The 20,797-nt window shown below is 37.8% G+C and overlaps 1 protein-coding gene across 1 annotated transcript in view; it reads right to left on the bottom strand.

The window, feature by feature from the left end:
* KIF27 (kinesin family member 27) overlaps positions 1-20,797 on the bottom strand; it is a 78,199-nt gene that overhangs the window by 38,151 nt on the left and 19,251 nt on the right. The window contains exons 4-10 of the mRNA XM_049896406.1: positions 18,361-19,316; positions 13,434-13,577; positions 10,950-11,156; positions 6,019-6,188; positions 5,089-5,195; positions 2,747-2,902; positions 1,134-1,339 (exon numbers count right to left, since the gene is read on the bottom strand). Coding sequence (XP_049752363.1) covers positions 1,134-1,339; positions 2,747-2,902; positions 5,089-5,195; positions 6,019-6,188; positions 10,950-11,156; positions 13,434-13,577; positions 18,361-19,316 — 1,946 coding nt within the window. The remainder of the gene's footprint in view (positions 1-1,133; positions 1,340-2,746; positions 2,903-5,088; positions 5,196-6,018; positions 6,189-10,949; positions 11,157-13,433; positions 13,578-18,360; positions 19,317-20,797) is intronic.

A 20,797-nucleotide genomic window follows, 5' to 3' on the forward strand; every position in this document is an offset into this window, starting at 1 on the left:
ATTACGGATGCGTTGTCATACTCAAAGTTATTAACTTTTCTTAAACCCATCAGTTACGGTTCTAGAAAACTGACTTAAAGAGACAATTGACTATGGTTATTTTTATTTCTTGTCATATGGTTTTTGATAATGTTATTGTTATTAGTTGCCATCAAGTTGATTCTGACTCATAGCAACCCCACATGTGCAGAGTAGAACTTTGTTCTGTAGGGTTTTCAAGGCTGTGACCTTTTCAAATGCAGATTGCCAGGCTTTATTTCTGAGGTGCCTCTGGGTGGGTTTAAGCCACCAACCTTCTGGTTAGTAGTCCCGCACTAAACGATTTGAGTCACCCAAAGATTCTTTTGTGGTGTTGGCGAAGAATATTGAGTATACCACGGACTGCCAAAACAGTGAACAAATCTGTCTTGGAAGAAGTGCAACCAGAGGGCTCCTTAGAGACAAGGGTGGTGAGACTGCATCTTACATACTTTGGACATGTCGTCAGGATGGATCAGTCCCTGGAGAAGGACATCATCCTTGGCAGAGTACAGGGTCAGCAGAAAAGAGGAAGACCCTCAACGAGGTGGATTGACACAGTGGCTGCAACAATGAGCTCAAGCATAACAGCGACTGTAAGGATGGCGTAGGACCGGGCAGTGTTTTGTTCTGTAGTGCACAGGGTCGCTATGAGTCGGAACTGGCTCGACCTAACAACAACAACAACAAGGATTCTTTTGATAATAGGATTAAAATAACTCTTCTTAAATGAAGAAATATACTAAAACCAAACCCATTGCCACTGAGTCGATTCTGACTCACAGAGACCCTATCGGGCAGAACAGAATTGCCCCACAGGGTTTTCAAGGCTGTAATCTTTACAGAAGCATACTACTTCACCTTTCGCCCACAGAGCAGCTGGTGGGTTCAAACCGCCGACCTTTTGGTCAGCAGCCCAGCTTTAAACACTGTACCACCAAGCCTCCTTGTAAACTGACCAGTACACTGGAAAAGAAAAGTCGCTATTCAGTTTCTCTTGCTGGTTCTATACCCTGTATCCTAAACACTGAATCCTACTTCTCTCCTACCTCTGTACGACAATCTCTAAAAGCAGGAGACCTAAATACGTTTCACAATTACATCTTTACAATTACCTGGACTTTTAGCTTTGCGGCATCCATCTTTTTACGGAACTCCTTCTGTAACTTTACCTTCAAGGCAACGTCAGAAAGCTCTTTGTTTTCCAGTTCCTGTAGCTGCTTTTGCGTTTCAGTTAACTCCACTTTCGCCTGTTCTGCTTCATGCTCTAGTTTTGTGACTTTCAGAGAATACTGTTTGCTTACAGACTTGGCATCATTACCTTCACCATAACAATAATAATAATAATTTTTCATTATATTAAAAAAAAGGCATTAAAACAATACACACATGAAAATGTTCTATTCTAAAAAATCCAGCTGGGCAGTGTTACTAGTTAAGGCCCAGCATTAAAACTCAGCGTTTCCCAGCCACCAGCATCAAACACAACTGGCCAGGTGGTCCCTATGGATTAGTTCCTTTTGTTCCTATCTAGTACCACGCAACCTTCTCACTGATTCACCCTTAGTGTTTTAGCGTGACATTTCTGATCTTAATTTACAGTTCAACTTTGCTGGCAGCAAACTCCAATTAAGAAGCATATTTGGAATGACTCTTTGGCTTCTTGCTTTGTACGCTTTGGTTTGTTTCTATCCATAAACTATCTCCTTGAATTCTTTTTCTTTCTTTAATGTTATGAAAAGTTTTAAACATACAAGAAGTAGGGAAATAAGATAATGAACCCCCATCACCCAGATTCAAGAGTTATGAAGATCTTGCTTCATCTATGCCTGTTTTTCTTTTGCTTTACTTTGCTTAAATAGTATAAAGCAATGTCCTGATATTATATCATTTCACCTACACTTCAAAAAGCATCTATGTAAAATATGGACATATGGAAAAAGTCACTATCGTACCAAACAATATTAATACTCCCAGCCCATATTTGGACTTCCCTAATTGTCTCAAAAATGTCTACACAATTAAAAAAAAGTCTTTACAACTGGTTAATTTTAATCAGGATCCAAACAAGGTCAATAATATCTCTGATTATTTTATGTCCCTTAAGAATCTTTTAATCTAGAGCTGGCCCCTCTTCTTCTCATTCCATCAACTTACTTAAGATGAATTATTTCCAAAATGCTTTTCTTAGGGATATTTAAAAAATAGGGAAAATAGAATATAGGTATTTCTAGATCTCGTTTCATTCTAAGTCCAACCACTGACCCTAAACACTTGGCTCGGAATTGCCCTCAGAGTCAACTGTCCCTGAGCTAGACTGGCAAACTCGCTCTAGAATAGCACAGTTTTGGTACAACCTGGTTAGAACAAGTCATAGATGAGATCAAAGTATAATAAGATTCTTTTGATAACTAAAAACTCATTGCCATCGAGTCGATTCCAACTCAATAGTGACCCTACAGGACACAGCAGAACTGTCCCACAGGGTTTCCAAGGAATGGCTGGTAGATTCAAACTGCCGACCTTTTGGTCAGCAGCCTAGCTCTTAACCACCGCGCCACCAGGACTTCCCTCCCACGTACTGGTTCTAAAACACAACTTGTCGTACCAAATTCCAAGCTACACTGGACAGTCCCAAGCCTCCAAAACTGAGGTAAATGTGACAACATCAGAAACAACTTTAAAAGTTCTTCTTTTTCCTAAGAGCTGGTTAACAGAGTACTATTACCTGTTTTTACTAACTCTTTAATCAGATCTTCCTTCATCTTGATATTAATTGTAAGTTCTCTCATTTTTTGCTTGGCTTCAGTAAGTAAGAGTTCGGACTTCCTTAATTTTTGCAAATTTAACTCTTGACTTTCCTGGAGACATTCAAGTTTTACATCTTTAAAAGAAATAAAACAGAGATAAAACTATCTGCTCCGTATAATATTCTACACAAGTAGAATTAAAAAAGAAAAGCAATCTGGAGAGAACAGAAGAAGGGACAAATAGAGGGAGGGAAGGAAAGACAGGAAAAAATACACGATAATAGAGACTAGCTTTCTAGCTTACGTTAGAGTTTTCATTTCCTAAAAAGTAAAAACAAAAAGTTAGGCTTTAGTCATGTCTTTGATTCTGATACATCGTTTTTCGCTGCTTTATTTTTGTGGTTTTAACACCTAGTGGAATGTTTTGGTTAAGAGTGTGTGCTCTATAAAGATAGGATGTTGCTGTTAGTTGCTGTCTAGTCGATTCCGACTCATGGTGACCCCATGTATTTCAGAGCAGAACTGTGCTCCATAGGGTTTCCAAGGTTGTGACCTTCTGGCAGCAAATCACTGGGCTTGTCTTCCAAGGCTCCTCTGGGTGGGTTTGAGCCTCCAACTTTTTGGCTAGTATCTGAATGCTTAACTGTTTGTGCCACTCAGGGATTCCTCCTTGCCTTTAGAATTCTGTAATTTCAGTTCTGCTTTAACTCGAGTTATTTGCAAAAGGTGTAAAATCTCCAAGTGAGTAGAGGATTGGCTTTATTCTTATTAATTTCTGGTTTTATTGTAATTGAAGAATGTGGCTGACGCCATGCTAGTCGGTATGTGGTACTATCTGTCGCTGTCCTGCACAACAGTGTAAATCCTCTACGTCGCTAAGCACCCTGCTTTAGTTTAGCTGACATTGGTTTGGAGTTTTTGTTTCTTCATAGCAAGACTTTCTCCATGAAGGAAGTAGCACACTGATTACATTCCAGCCTGAGTTTCTGACCTGGTCACAGAGCAGTAACAAACAGATCAAGGATGGTTACTGTATTGCACTGATCTATATAATATTTCTACATTTTGAAATTTATTTTAGCTTTACTTGTGACATAATACATAGTCAGTTTTTTAGATTACATGTATAAGCTCTTAAAAAGATGTTCTCTACCTTCATAGTGTAGGACCTATTTATCGTGTTATTTATAGTCCCTATATTCTTACTGTTTTTTTTGTGGTTTGACCATTCATGGGCCAAGGGTGATGAGTTAAAACCTCCTACTATCCTATAGTTTTCACTACATAAACATTAAAAAAAAAAAACACTTTAACTTAGACACATATGTGAGTAGCTACCTTTAGAGAAAAGGGTTAGGAGAGGAAGAGGAGCTTTTATTTTTCTGTACATTTTGTTCTTTTTTATCTGTATCCTTTACTACAGTTTGAGTATTCCTTTTTTTTTCCTTTACATAAACATTTTTTATGGTGTTATTTGATGCACAAAAATTCTCATTAATTATGTACTAGGACATTATGAGCCCCCAGTAAACTCTAATGCCAAATACATGTGAGATTATAAAATACACAGTAAAAGAGTAAAAAAGTAAAAAAATAAGTTTGTAAATGATGGCATGCATGCCAATAAATCAGCAGACACACTAGTAAACCACTTATACAGATTTTAAAGTACAGTAGTCCCCTGTTAGCTGTGGGGTACATCCCAAGACGTCCATGGATGCCTGAAATCATGGATAGTGCTGAACCTCATATATACTGTTTTGTCCTATACACACATACCTATGATAAAGTTTAATTTATGAATTGAGCACAGTAAGATATTAAGAACAGTAACTAATAATAAAATAGAACAATTATAACAATATTCTGTAACATAAGTTATGTGAACACAGTCCCTGGGCGGGACACAGTATGACAGCAATTTCATTACACTATTCATTTAACATTTATGGACCATGGTTGACTGTAGGTAACTGAAAACGCGGAAAGCGAAACCATGGATAAAAGGGGACTATCATCATAAAAAATACAGTGAATTTCAACTCAGGCTTGAATATAAAATCCCTATTCTGAGAGTTAGTCTATAACTCTACCGAAAACTGCCTGGTCTTAAGTGGGAAAAAAAAACTTCTATTAAGGAGTAAATACAAAGACTGAAAAATTAGAGGTTGAACAGACGGCATAAAGGAAGTTCCTCTAAACAGGAAAGCATTCCTGCCAAGCACTAGTCCTTGAGAACTCCTAGATGTTTCTTAACCTATCGATTGAAAAAAAAAAGTGTCTTATAAACATCAGATCTAAATTATTCAAGCCCATGTACCTTCATTTGCCGAGGTAGACTTGTGTGTTTGATCCGGAATATCATTTAATTCCACAAGAGAACAAACAGGGCCTGGCTTTTGAATCCATGGGCGACTTCTACATTGTCTGAAAAAAAAAAAAAAAATCACGATCAAAGGTAATTTGTATGTTAGCTTTCTCTAATGTGCCCTCAAATCAGTTTCCCCCAAAAATGACCAAACCAAAAACCAAACCCATTGCCAACAAGCTGATTCTGAATCATAGCAACCTTACAGGATAGAGCAGAACTGCCCCATAGTGTTTCCAAGGCTATCAATCTTTACAGAAGTAGGCTGCCACATCTTTCTCCCTCAGAGCAGCTTGGGTTCGAACCACCAACCTTTCAGTTAGCAGCCAAGTGCTTTAACCACTGTACCATCAGGGCTTCTCCAAAAAGTGACAGTAATGTTAAAAAAAGTATTATATAAAATAAACAGAACTTCACTAATATTCCTCAAAATAAAAGGATGCCCCTACATGACAGGGTAGGAAAAAAAAAAAATTTTTTTTTTTTTTTCCTACCCTGTCATGTAGGAATCAGTGGAAAATGCAACGTTTGTTGCCATGGTGGCAGCAGAATCAGAAAATTCAAAAACATTGCCTCTCAAAATCAGAATCCAACAACTGTGAAAGGTCTGAAAGCAAAATTATTCTCTGACTGTAAGACTGATGACTTGTGTTCAAACACTGGCTTTGTAACACATTTGGTTAAGCAGCTGATGGCTTTAACCACTGCACCACCAGGGCTCCTTCATAACACATTACTTCACAGTATATTTAGCAAAAACAACCTACTCTTACATTACATGGAAAAGATATCTCTTAATGAAAAACAAACCTATATCTGTATATATGAACTGCATCATGTAATTATAATAATATGGATCAAACCAGTCTATGTTTAACATACCTAACTCCAGGTTTCTCCTGGCCTTCGGCTTCTTCATCATCACTATTATCAGAAAACTGGCAGTGCAGGACTTCGTCCTGTTCTTCTAGCTGACCCAACAGCATCTGACTTCGTGTTCGAAACCCCGCAACTACTCGGTCCAGAGAGCACATGGGAGGACTCGTGTAGACCTGGCAAGTGATTACCCCACCCAACAACAAAAAAAGTGATTTTTAAAACTTCTGTTTATCCTATTTCTCAAAATTATTAGATAGGTACTCTTAAAATAGCTTTTCACTGAAAACATGGTCCCTACCCAAAAAAAAGCCAAAATTCATTTCAAAATACTGTTATGCCTCAAGCATACCACTTCTTTCAGAATTTACACATTTAGTCCTCTTCTAGAAAGCTCTTCTGTCTTCAATAATAGCTTCAGGGAAAACAATATTCAAAAATGTAACCTAAGAGAGGCAAGTGTGACAACATCACAGCTCTTAAACACAGTACAGGCACTGCCCACAAATGTGTAGCCCACCCAGAGAACAGTGCATGAAGTGTAATACAGGTCCAGGGTCCTGCCACCTGCCACGTGGGCTAACTGTTCCCTGCCTCATTTTTCCCAGTTCAGAAACTTGGAGAACCATAGTGTTGCTGCTGAAGGTCTGTATCCCCCTCCCATCCAAACCTCCCTACAGGAAGAAATCCAGAGCTACCTCTACTCCCTCTACAATGGTATGTCCTTAGGATAAAATATTGGGCAGTCGTGAAAAATCATGATGTATTAAAGAAGATTTAATGACTGTCAAATATTCATGATATGCTGTTAATTGAGAAATGCTAGGGATTAAAGTATACGTATAAATATAATAAGCAGTACACTTTAAAAATATCTAAGACCAATGGAAAACCCTGAACAGACTTTTCATTCTTTCTCTCCAATATGTGTAAATAAACACAAAGAAATATCAGTGTCAAAATGATTAAGCCATTTTGCCCTTTTCCTTTAGCATTTTTTTAAGTTGAGGAAATATTTCTCTCACCACACTATTTTCGCTTCAAGGAAATGTTAGATTAGCTAGATTTCTGCCAGAATGAAATGGAACACGTAAAGATCAATAGCCTAGGCATTAGTGAGCTGAAATGGACTAGTACTGGCCATTTTGAATCAGACAATCTTATGGTCCACTACACCAGAAATAAACTGATGAGGAATGGTATTGTACTCATTGTCAAAAATAACATTTCAAGATCTATCCTGAAGTACAACGTTGTCAGTGATAGGATAATATCCATACGTCTACAAGAAAGACCAGTTGATACAATTATTCAAATTTATGCACCAATCACTAATGCCAAAATGAAGAAATTGAAGATTTTTATCAGCTTCTGCAGTCTGAAATTGATCAAACATGCAATCAAGATGCATTGATGATTAGTGATTGAAATGCAAAAGTTGGAAACAGAGACAAAGGGTCAATAGTTGGAAAATATGGCCTTGGTGACAGAAACAACGCCAGAGATCGCGTGATAGAATTTTGCAAGACCAATGACTTCTTCATTGCAAATGCCTTTTTTCGACAACATAAACAGCGACTACACACATGGACCTCACCAGATGGAATGCACAGGAATCAGTCTGACTACATCTGTAGAAAGACACAATGGAGAAGCTCAATATCACCAGTCAGAACACAGCCAGGGGCTGACTGCAGACCATCAATTGCTCATATGCAAGTTAAGGTTGAAGCTGGAGAAAATTAAAACAAGTCCACCATAAAACAAAACAAGACTAAATGGGCACACCGGCCCAGGGGCAAGGACTAGAAGGCAGGAGGGAACAGGAAAGCTGGTAATGGGGAACTCAAGGTCGAGAAGGGGAGAGTGTTGACATGCCATGGGGCTGGCAACCAATGTCACAGAACAATATGTGTATTAATTGTTTAATGAGAAATGACTTTGCTCTGTAAACCTTCATCTAAACTACAATTAAAAAAAAAAATCAAATGACATACTGCAGCGGGCAAGCCTGCTGCGAAAGACGTCTTTAAAGTGTTAACAAGCAAAGATGTCACCTTGAGGACTGAGGTGCACCTGACCCAAGCCATGGTATTTTCAATCACCTCATATGCATGCAAAAGCTGGGCAATGAATAAGGAAGACCCAAGAAGAACTGACACATTTGAATTACGGTGTTGGCAAAGAATACTGAATATTCCATGGACTGCCAGAAGAAGGAACAAATCTGTCTGGAAGAAGTACAGCCAGAGTGTTCCTTGGATGTGAAGATGCCCAGACTTGGTCTCTTGTACTTTGGACACGTTATCAGAAGGGACCAGTCCCTGAAGAAGGACACTGTCATGGATTGAATTGCGTCCCCCCAAAATATGTGTCGACTTGGTTAGGCCATGATTCCCATTATTGTGTGGTTGTCCTCTATTTTGTGATTTTCCTATGTGTTATAAATCATAATCTCTGCCTGTGGTTAAAGAGGATTAGGGTGGGATGTAACACCCTTGCTCAGGTCACATCTCTGATCCAATGTAAAGGGAGTTTCCCTGGGGTGTGACCTGCACCATCTTTTATCTTACAAGGGATAAAAGGAAAGGGAAGCAAGCAGAGAGTTAGGGACCTCATACCACTAAGAAAGAAGCACTGGCAGCAGATTGTGCCCTTTGGACCTGAGTTTCCTGCGCGGAGAAGCTCCTAGTCCAGGGGAAGATTGACGACAAGGACTTTCCTCCAGAGCTGACAGAGAGAGAAGGCCTTCTCCTGGAGCTGACACCCTGAATTTGAACTTCTAGCCTACTAGACTACGAGAAAATAAATTTCTCTTCGTTCAAGTCATCCACTTGTGGTATTTCTGATACAGCAGCACTAGATGACTAAGACAGACATCATGCTTGGTAAAGTAGAGGGTCAGTGAAAAGGAGGAAGACCCTCAACAGGACGGATTGACACAGTGGCTGCAAGAAGTAGCTCAAACATAGGAAAGATTGTGAGGATGGGGCAGGACTGGGCAGTGTTCTGTTGAGCAGGGGGTATCTATGAGTCGGAATCGACTCAACAGCACCTAACAACAGACATCTGCCAGGGAGACAGAAATCTACAAGAAAATGAAATGGTATTTCATATGTCCTTTTTGGCTTAATTTAGCTAGTTTTGGCATCCAGTATGAAATCTTACCCTCACCCTTAGACCAAAAGAATAGCAGACAGAATTGAGTAAGTCTTGGTATGCTGCATCTCCCATGCAAGCCAGCCTTTGCATGTATGCCGGAGGGACTAGTCCAAGCAAGAGAGGTGGCCGGGATTCCTTGGACACACAGGAGGAGTGGGAGGGCTCTCAACACTGCTCATCATATGACCTTTGTATCTTTCTCCTTTTTCCTTTCTTTTGGTGTCTGGAAGAGTATTTTCTGGGTAGAAGAAAATTTTTAAAAACAAAACTAAAAATTTGCTACTATGAAACCCTGACTGTGGAAGTCTTTATTCTAGTTTTGACTGTGTCAGGTCTAATCAAACAACTAGAAATTAGAATAGAAGGGCTTAGCCCTTCTCACAATGGCATGGAGCTCTATCTCCCCAAAACCGTGTGTGTGTGTGTGTGTGTGTGTGTGTGGTAAGACACAGAGAAACAGAGACCAAGAAAGAGTGAATAAATACGTGCCACTTTGTAACCAGAAAACACAAATGTTATTTTTAAGAAATAAAACAAGGGAGAAAAATAGGAAATTTTCACATTACTACTTGTTGTTAGGTGTCGACAAGTCGATTTTGACTCAGCAAGTAGCCAAGAGCAAAGAAATTTTATGTATAGAAGATGTGACATATATAATTATTAAGCTAAATTAATAAATATCAAATTTGAATCCTGGAAAGAATTTATCTTTCTTCCCAAACATTCTATGAAAATTTACCATATATCCAACCATAAAGAAAATGTCAAGAACTCTCCAAAATAAAACTGAAATGAATAATAACAACGGTTTAAATTTTAAAATCCAACCACTCCAAACTGGAAAACACCCAGATAGGGCAGCACCTGTCTTCTTCACTCTGAGGCGTCTGGCACCCCACGGACTTATGTTGTGTTGAGGGTGCAGTGGGTCAGGCACCACACCAGGCATTTTCAGAGTCAGCATCTCATGTGCGTCCTCCATCTACCCGCCGGTCACCCCCACTCTTACTGATAAGGAACCTGTGGCTCACACGCTCTTAGTCGTGCTGCTAAGCTGTACACCGGAGCTGGTATTCACACCCAAGCATCCTGCCTGGCTGCAAAGTCTCTGATGTGGCTCATATGTCACTTGCCTCTGATAGTTCTTACCTCTGTAACTACACCACTGCGTGGTTCTCACAAAAATAAATCATTTCCCATCATAAAATCAGTAAATAGGAACCAAAATTCATGAATCTGCTAATTAGTCTTTTCCATAGTAGAGATTTCTGTGTGTGCATATATTTATCACCCACACATATATTTACAATAAATAAAAAATAAAACTAAACTCCATACCAATTGTATCAACTTGGTAAGGCTGAAATAATGCATAAATGTCATTTTAAAAATACTAAGAAATAGAGCACAACTCAAAATAAATATCCTACAACATCATCTCAGCCTGGTACGGTTAAAGAAAAAAAAATTCATGAAGATATCAGACTTAACCATAATTGTCTGAAAATATGATGGCAAAAGATAATTTTTTTTCCTTAATGAAGTGGAGACATTATCTTCATCCAACTATTCCCACCAAATAAAACTATACATTCTCCTGTTTATTCATTTTTTATTAAAAAGTACCACACTTGTAAGAGTATATACATCAAAGTCCATGAAACCAAATAGAAAAAAAAAAAGCTGAGGTTGTATACACATACACTATGATATTATATCGTATATAATGTTTTTTAAATCTCAAAATAAGAAAAAGATTAATGTTTGGACTTTACCTTCCTGGAATCTGGTCTTGCTGGGATGTAAATATAATGCCCCAAATGATTATCAAATGGTACAGTAAACGGTCTCTTTTCAGGTATCCTGGCATCTGGCCCATCTCCGCAAGTTTCCTTCACTGAAGAAGTCATTGACAGGTTAAGTTTTGTTAGTTCTTCACTCAGCTGATCCACAAGAAGTTGTTGTTCTATTATTTTTTCGTTCTTTGTAGAAGAAGAGAATTTTTTAAGTGGAGAACTTCAATACAAATGTAGGTTAAAAATAAATATACATTGACCAAATCACAACTACTTTAACAATATAATAAAACTTCATTTATCCAAAGACTAGTGTTTGCAAGTATCTAGGCTTGTTTTGAGAGAAAAACTTTTGAATAGTAAGCAACAACAAACACAGCCAAATGTTCAAAGATAATGCTCCCATACACTGTGATTGGTTGGTTGGCCAACCTGACGGTCTCTGATTAGCTGATCTTTACAAAAGCATGGGCTTCCTGACTGAAACCCAAGAAGTAACAAGAGGCAACAATGTTGAAAAGTGGAGAAATAATTGGCAGGCAACAGAGATGGCAGCAAAGAAGATGGCAGGTAGTAACAGGTGCAATGCAGTGAAAGACTTTACTCAGTGAAAAAGAAAGCTAAAAGCACAAAGAGATAGAAGATAACCAACTGGTAGTCCTGGCAGGAAGGAGAACTTAGAAATTAAAGGTAGAAAAAATTCTGTATTAGGAGTATGTGAGAGAGTGTGTGTGTGGTTTGGCTTTTTACTTATCCTCTAAAGAAAAAATCTGAAGCATATGAAGCATGCCCAACCCAGGAAGTTCTAACATCAATCTTTATTTTACAAGCACAAAATTATGTAAACGAGAAATTGTCATTCATCCTGACACATCACGTGTTCTACAATGGTTAAGTAGGGGGGAAAATCCTAATGGTTCATTGCGTTAATGCTAAGCAATAAAAACACAACCTTATTTTAAAAAGTCATGTATTCAGATAATTAGGATATTCAATACCAGTGGCATATAAGTGTTAAATGGGGGCCTTATATTGTCTGAGAAAAGAGTAAAAATACCAATTAATAAAAATTAATAAAAAAAACAACAACTAGACTTTAATAAGTCGAGGGTACATGGTATACTCTCCAGGCGAACAACTGGGAAAAAAAAAAAGTAAAAGAACAACTTCTGAGCTAATGGAGAGAAACAATAGAAAAATAAAAAATGCCCAATTGGTCCAAAGGAAGGTAGAAAAGGAGAGAAAAAGGAACATAGAGCAGGAAGGATAAATAAAAAGCATGATGATGGATTTTAGCCAAAATACAACAGTAATTATAGAAAACCATAAATGAACTAAATCACCCAATTAAATAAAGACTATCAGATAAAATTTTAAAATAATCTAGCCATATGCTGCTTATAAGAAACACAATTAAAATAGATATAAAAAGATTTTTAAACAAATGGAAAAAGAGACACCACGTAAACATTAATCAAAAGAAAGCTGGTGTCCCCATTAGGATGGCTATGATTTGAAAAAAAAAAACCAAATAAGTGTTGACAAGGATATAGAGAAACTCGAACTCCAATCCATTGCTGGTGGAATTGTAAAATGGTGCAGCCACTGTTGAGATGAGTTTGGTAATACCTCAAACACTTAAACACAGAATTACCATATGACCCAGCAATTTCACTCCTAGGTATATAACAAGAAGAAATGAAAGCAGGAGTGTAAACAGAAACCTGTACACCTATGTTCACTGCAGCACTTTTCACGATAGCCAAAAGGTGAAAGAAAACAACCTAAATGCCCATCAACAGATGAATGGATAAACAAAATGTGGAATATACACACAATAGAATAACAGCCTTAAAGAGAAATGAAGTCCTGACACATGCCACAACATGGATGAACCTTGAAAACATTATGCTGAGCAAAATCAGTCGCAAAAGGACAAATGCTGTATGATCTCATTTATTATGAAATAAGTAAATATATAGAAACCAAAGGTTTTTAGTGGTTACCAACCATGGGAGGAAGGGAGAAAGGGAGAGTGTTTGCTTAAGAGGCATTGATTTATGTTAATGGTACTAGAATCATCTGGTAAAGGATAGTGGGGCCCTGGTGGTGCAATGGTTAAGCACTTAGTTACTAACCAAAAGGTCAACAGTCTGAACCCACCAGCTGCTCAGTGGAAGAAAAGACCTGGCAATCTGCTTCCATAAAGACTACACCCTAAGGAACCCTATAAAACAGTTTTGCTTTGTCCTATAGGGTTGCTATGAGTCAGAATCAACTCAACGGCACACAACAACAATGGTTGCACAACCTGAAGAATATAATTAATGTCACTGAATTATATATGTAGAAATTGTCGACAAAAATTAATCACACACACAAAAGTGCTATTCTATTTAGTTGTGTCCTATTTTAACTAAATTTAGTTAGGTCCTATTACAACTAAATCTATAGAAGCCTTACCTGCAATCTATTCACTTTTTGTGCTTCTTTCAAAGACATAACATGTCCTTTGTTCTCCTGCACCATCATTTGCACTTGATTCTTTAGCTCCTTCACTTCCAGTTCCTTCTGATTAAATACTACTTCATCGGCAGCGAGAGCACACTAGGAGAGAAAGGTGAGATTCACCATGGAAAGCATTCAGAGGCTGTGAAGACTCGCGAGAACCCACATAATATTACAAAAATAGCAATCTGATGACAGCTCGATGATGTCTCTCAAAATTTTTCTCAACCTTTTTATTTTCAACAACATCCTGGTTTCCTTCTAAGAAAGACAGAAATAGCTGAGAGCACCTATCATTGCTATAGCATAGAAATTAATGACCATGAAGACAGCACGATTTTCCTGATTTGTATTTCCTGCATTTTAAAATGCAAACCAGTCATTTAGGTTCTAGAGTGCAGGCAGTCCCCAGGTTACGATGAGTTCTGTTCCCAAAAAAAAAAAACCCAGTGCCATCGAGTCGATTCCGACTCTGTTTCTAAGTCTGTCTTTAAGTTAAATCTGTATGTAAGTCGGAACAGTTAGGTATAGTTCATATCTAACGTTAGTTGGTCAAATGTTTGTCTTAGTGTATAGTATACAGTGTACCTTTCTATGCATAAAAAACATTACAGGAACACTTCCAGGTACACTAAAACATCTTTAACATAATAATACAATAAAAGTAATAGTAACGTTTTGATGTGAGTCACAAAGTAGCACCTACTTTTTAATGAACCATTGTATGTACCTCAAATTTTTAATATAAAGGCTTTACAGAGGGAGACAGCCTGTACATTCGATAAGATTCTTGCAATTTTGCTAGAAATGCCATGAGACTTTAACACATGCTTTTAAAAACTAAAAGGGTCACATTTTTCCAGCTCTGAACTATAGGGTATAAGCATGTATTCTTAAAACTTACATTTATCTCTTAATAAACCATACATCGGTACCTGTTTCTTGGTTTTGCACATATTCACTCTGTAGAGATATATTTTGAAGAAGTCTGATAACATGGCTGAACAAATAGTTATTTCTTAGGTTCCAACAAATTATGTTTGTTTTCAAGTATAATCAAACCAAAAACCAAATCCAGTGCTGTCAAGTCAATTCCGACTCATGGCGACCCTATAGGACAGAGTAGAACTGCCCCATAGAGTTTCCGTGGAGCGCCTGGAGGATTTGAATTGCTGACCCTTTGGTTAGCAGCTGTAGCACTTAACCACTACACCACCAGGGTTTCCTCAAGTATAATAGGGAGATGCAAATAATACATTTAAAACAATTTTTAAATTAAATAAACAGAAAGAAAATTAACATTTGTCAAAGGCCTACTTCATGCCAGATATTGACTTGGCATTTTTTCAGTATCTCGCTGAAACAGCTTATAGTTCCATTTTCACAGATGAAGAAACAGGCTCAGAGAAATTAAAACCCTTTGCCAAGATGACACCATGGGTAAAACAAACTCCTGAGACTCAACCCCAGGGTGTATCTGGGTGAGAGTCTGAGCTCTTTCTACTAAGGCTCCAGGAAAGCAAAGAATACATAGTTGATTTATAAAAATCGTTTTCACTTTACAAATAAAGATGTAATTCACAAAAAGGCATTATGTATGACTCTACAGGGGCCAGAATGGAGGTCTACCACTCATCTGTCAGTTTGTCGTATTGTGGTGGCTTGCAAGTTACTGTGATGCTAGAAGCTATGCCACTGGTATTTCAAACACCACCAGGGTCACCCATGGTGGACAGGTTTCAGCAAACTTCCAAACTAAGACAGAGCAGGAGAAAGGACTTGGTGATGTACTTGTAAAAAAAAAATTGGCCAGGGAGAACCTTCATGAATAGCAGTGGAACACTGATATAGTGCCAGAAAATCAGCCCCTCAGCTTGGAAGGCACTCAAAATACGACCGGGGAGGAGTTGCCTCTGCAAAGTAGAGTCAATCTTAATGACATGGACGGAGTCAAGCTTTCGAGACCTTCATTTGCCAATGTGGCACAACTCAAAATGAGAAGAAACAGCTGAAAACACCCATTAGCAAATGGAATGTGTAATGTATGAAGTACAAATGTAGGAAAACTGAAGGTCATCAAAAATGAGATGGAATGCATACAGATCAATAGCCTAGGCATTTGTGAGCAGAAATGGACTGGTATTAGCCATTTTGAATTGGACAATCATATGGTCTACTATGCCAGGAATAACAAATTGAAGAGGAATGGTATTGCATCCATCATCGAAAAGAATACTTCAAGACCTATGCTGAAGTACAACTCTGTCAGTGATAGAATAATATCCATATGCCTACAAGGAAGACCAGTTAATACAACTATTATTCAAATATATGCACCAACCACTAATGCCAAAGATGAAGAAATTGAAAATTTTTACCAACTTCTGAAGTCTCAAATTGATCAAACATGCAATCAAGATGCATTGATAATTACTGGAGATTGGAATGTGAAAGTTGGAAACAAAGAAGATTGGTAGTTGGAAAATATGGCCTTGGTGAAAGAAATGATGCCAGAGATTACATGACAGAATTTTGCAAGACCAATGACTTCATTGCAAATACCTTTTCTCAACAACATAAACAATGACTATACATATGGACCTTATCAGATGGAATACACAGGAATCAAATCAACTGTATCTGTGGAAAGAGATGATGGAAAAGCTCAATGTCATCCATTAGAACAAGACCAGGGGCCGGCTGCAGAAAAGATGATCAGTTTCTTATTTGCAAGTTCAGGTAGAAGCTGAAAAAAATGAAAACAAGTCCAAGAGAGCCAAGGCACAACCCTGAGTATATCCCACCTGAACTCAGACACCATCTCAAGAACAGATTTGATGCTCTGAACACTCGTGACCAAAGACCAGGTGAGTTGTGGGATGACATGAAGAAAGCAACAGGTCATTAAAAAGACAGGAAAGAAAGAAAAGACCAAAATGGATGTCGAAAGACTCTGAAACTTGCTCTTGAATGTAGAGTAGCTAAAGTGAAGGGAAGAAAAGATCACATAAAAGAGCTCAACAGAAGAGTTCAAAGGGTGGCTTGAGAAGAGAGAGTAAAGTATTATAATGAAATATGCAAAGACTGCAGTAAAAAAACCAAAAGGGAAGAAACACGTTCAGCATTTCTGAAGCTGAACGAACTGAAGAAGATATCTATCCAAGATGCTCATCAAACTCCACATAAGGTAGATGTTAAAAGAAAGTCACCAAGACATATTATAATCAAACTTGCTAAAACCAAAGATAAAGAGAGAATTTTAAGTGCAGCTAGGGAGAAACAAAAAGTCACCTACAAAGGAGAGTCAGTAAGAATAAGCTCAGACTACTTGGCAGAAACCATGCAGGCAAGAAGGCAATGGGATGACTTACACAAAAAATTGAAGGAAAAAAAATTGCCAGCCAAGAATATATCCAGCAACACTGTCTCTCAAATACGAAGGTGAAATTAGGACATTTCCAGATAAAGAGAAGTTTGGGGAACTCATAAAAGCCAAACCAAAACTACAAGAAATACTAAAGGGAGTTCTTTGGTTAGAAACTCAATAATATCAGGTATCAACCCAAGACTAGAACACTGGGCAGAGCAATCAATCAGAAGTCAGCCCAGACAGGGAAATCACAAGAATAAATCAAGATAAAAAAAACGCTCAAAACAGGGAAGCAGCAATGTTAAAAGAAGATAACATTAAAACAAGAAAGAGGGACTAGGAAATTTAGTCATAGATCTTCCACATGGAAAGGAAAACAAGGCGATAGAAAGAAATAAAAGTTAGGTTTAAATTTAGAAAAATAGGGGTAAATAATAAGGTAACCACAAAGGAGACAAACTATCCTATACATCAAAATAAAATACAAGAAAAAAGTAGAGACTCAGCAGAAATAAAATCAACAACAATGAATATAAGGAAAGGACAATATATAAAGATAATCTACTCAGCACATAAAATTAAGTGGGAAAAAGAAATTGTCAACAACACACAAAAAAAGACATCAAAATGACAGCACTAAATTCATACCTATCCGTAATTACACTGAATGTAAATGAACTAAATGCACCAATAAAGAGACAGAGAGTGGCAGAATGAGCAAGCAACCAATTAAGAAAGCAGAGATGGGGAGAGATAGATACCACGCCACATGAAGATCACCAGGGAGCCAAAGAACAGAAGATGAAAAGAGACAAGGGCCTCCCCCCAGAGCCAAAAGAGGAAGAAAGCCTTCCCTTAAAGCCAGCGCCCTAAATTGAGACTTCTAGGCTCCAAAACCGTGAGAAAATAAATTTCTGCTTGTTAAAGCCACCCACTTGTGGTATTTTTGATATAGCAGCACTAGATAACTAAAACACCCAGTGACACATAATCTTCACTTAGTAAATGTTTTCTTAATTAAAAAAAAAAATGGAATTCTGAAATATACACACATGAACCTGTCTACATTTCCTAAATATTATAAAATATGAAATGATTTGTTTGTTTCAAAAAAATAAACTCTAAACTCAAGAGATGAAGTGTTTTTTCCTTTAAGAACCATTGACCATAGAGGAAGAAAAACTCAGTGGAGTATAACTTAATTTTGTTTCTGAAATTTTGTTTCTTTTCATCTTCTAAATTACAACCAGGTCTACAACATTCCATTTAATAAATATGACAAATTAAGACACATATTAACCAGAGGAGAAGGAAGGAGGAACCAAGAAAGATATGAATCGTGAGGGGAAAACAGTAAGAAAAGAGGAGGTAAAGAGTGAGAGAAAGGCACGCAAAGACATTTCACATATAATCCTTTTTAAAAACTTCTACAATTTCAAAGTGACCCTCAGAATTTACTTGCACAGATAAATCAATTCTCAAACAAGTTACTTGTAAAAGTGATATCTGTACCTGGCATTTCTTAAGCTCTCTCTTCAGTTGGAGAACTGTAATATGCTGTGGTCCTTCTTCCATGTTTCCAAAGCCTCGGTGTCTGAATGAGGTGGGCACTGCCTTCCTCACCTCCTGGGTCATGTTAAACCACTCCTGAAGTTTGTGTTGCTGCTTTTGGTTTAGTCTGACACCATCTTTTAAGTCCATCAAGAAGGTAAAGGCGTCTTCTATACAATTTTGGTAACCCAGACATTCTCCTTGTAGCTGGACTACTAGCTCCTCAAGAGAATGGATCCTGTTTTTATCAGGAGTCCCCTCTGAATGGGTCTGGCTAGTCTGGCTGGTACTAGCCTGTTGACTTTGCAAAGCTTCTCGAAGCAACTTAATCTCAAATTCCATTTCATCCATACGGTCTGATTCAGGGCTGAAGTTTACAGTGGGTTTGTTTCTAATGTTCCGGGCTCTGTTAGCATATTTGAGAGAATTTAAGGACTCATCAAAATCAGAGGAGGATGGGCTCACACACGTGATCATGACAGTCTTGGCACTGCCTCCCAAAGAATCTTTCAGAAGCCGGGTAATTTTAGCATCTCTGTATGGAATATGTGAACTCTTCCTGCGTGGGTCCCCAAGAGCGCTTATTACATTTCCTAAAGCCAGCAACCCACTGTTGATTTGAATGGATTCTTTGAACCGTTCACCCGTGTTCCCCGTCTTGGTTACCCTTTCTGATCCAGCCAAATCCACAAAGTGGAACTTTGAAACAATATGCTGAGGGGATTGCCAAGATCCATCTTCAGCTGCCTCCATATTCTTCTCCACTTGGCAAATGCTGATGGTAAAAATGGCATGTGATCTACTGGAGTGCTCGTTCATCTGGGTGGTTCCTGTATGTCTGGCTGCGTTCCCCATCTCTAGGAGACTCAGCACATCATCCGCGCTCTCCACCAGGCACTCCTTAGCCCCAACGATCACTTAAAATAGCAATAGCAAGTTTTTAACCAAGTTTTGATCTAAACCCAGGACAGTTAGCCACCTAACCATTATAATTTGCCATAACAGCCCAGCCAACACAGCCCCTTTAAAGAAATCGATAGTGTTTCAAACAATAGTAATGTCAACAACGTCATTAAATAATTTTAGGTAATCTCTCAAAGGAACTATTTGTACAGACAACACTCATTTTGATGTTTAAGTTCTAAAATATGTAATTTTTAAAAAGCAATCCTGTTTATTTGGAGCCACACATCACATTCAATTCTTTCAAATATCTGACAAGAGAAAAATTCATTATTCTAGTATTTTGATTTGTAGAGTCACTAATACAGCTTTGCGTTAAAAGAAATTTGTTTCTTTGGAGTTCTATTAATATTCGAGCCATCCTTAGATTTAAGTTTTTTTGGTATTATGGAATCATAACCAGAAAGAAAGAAATCAATTCAGTACGAATAAAGTTGGTTATTCATTTTTATAGCATGTACGCCCCACATACCATCAGAGTGCAAGGTAAATATCATATGGCAATTCAAAAAAAGAGCAAAAATCTTTCTAATTCAACAGAAGAATAAGAACCAAAAATAACACATGATTACTCCCTGCATTATTAATTTATGTCCAAAAATACTTCAAAAAAGAGTAGGTGGGTAATGGAAAACTTTGGGAAATAGTGATGATGGTTGTACATGATCAACATAATCTTACAAAATTATACATATAAAAATGTTGAAATGGCAAATGTTTATATTTATATCACTCTCAATAAAAAAAAATTTTTAATGGTTAAAATGGCAAATTTTTGTTATATACATTTTGAGAAAAAGCTGTTGGTGGCAGAGCTGGGACTTAAACCAGTGCACTAAAGCTCCGAAGCCCATGCTCTAATCACAGCACCATGCTTCCTCTCTAATCAGACCCTGTCATGTCACTGTTTCTTTGGGGGGAAAAAAACCACTTTACTTACCTTTTTCCATCATGCCACCTTTTTTAACAACCTAGTTCATTTAAAGCTCTAAAGTACCCTTATTACAAACAGGCACTGTTAAAAATATTAGGAATTACAGAATATTACAATGTAACTATGAATCACAGTAAAACTTGATAAAAATTTGCTAATGTTAAGTTGAACATTATGGTTCTCAAACTTAGACGCAAATCACCCGGGAGCTTTAGAAAAAAGAAAGTACCAATGCTCAGGTCCCATCTCAGACCAATTAAATCAGAATCTCTGAGAAGTAAACCAAAACCAAACCAAACACAGTGCCATCGAGTTGATTCCAACTTATAGGGACCCTATAGGACACAGCAGAACTGCCCCATAGAGTTTCCAAGGAGGGCCTGGCAGATTTGAACTCCCGACCCTTTGGTTGGCAGCCGTAGCACTCAACCGCTAAGCCACCAGGGTTTCCGTCTGAGAAGTAGAGCCCAGAAATCAATAGTTTTAAAAACGCTTCCCAGG

The sequence above is a fragment of the Elephas maximus genome, chromosome 9, assembly GCF_024166365.1.
Source record: "Elephas maximus indicus isolate mEleMax1 chromosome 9, mEleMax1 primary haplotype, whole genome shotgun sequence".
In the NCBI taxonomy this organism is placed as follows: Eukaryota; Metazoa; Chordata; class Mammalia; order Proboscidea; family Elephantidae; genus Elephas; species Elephas maximus.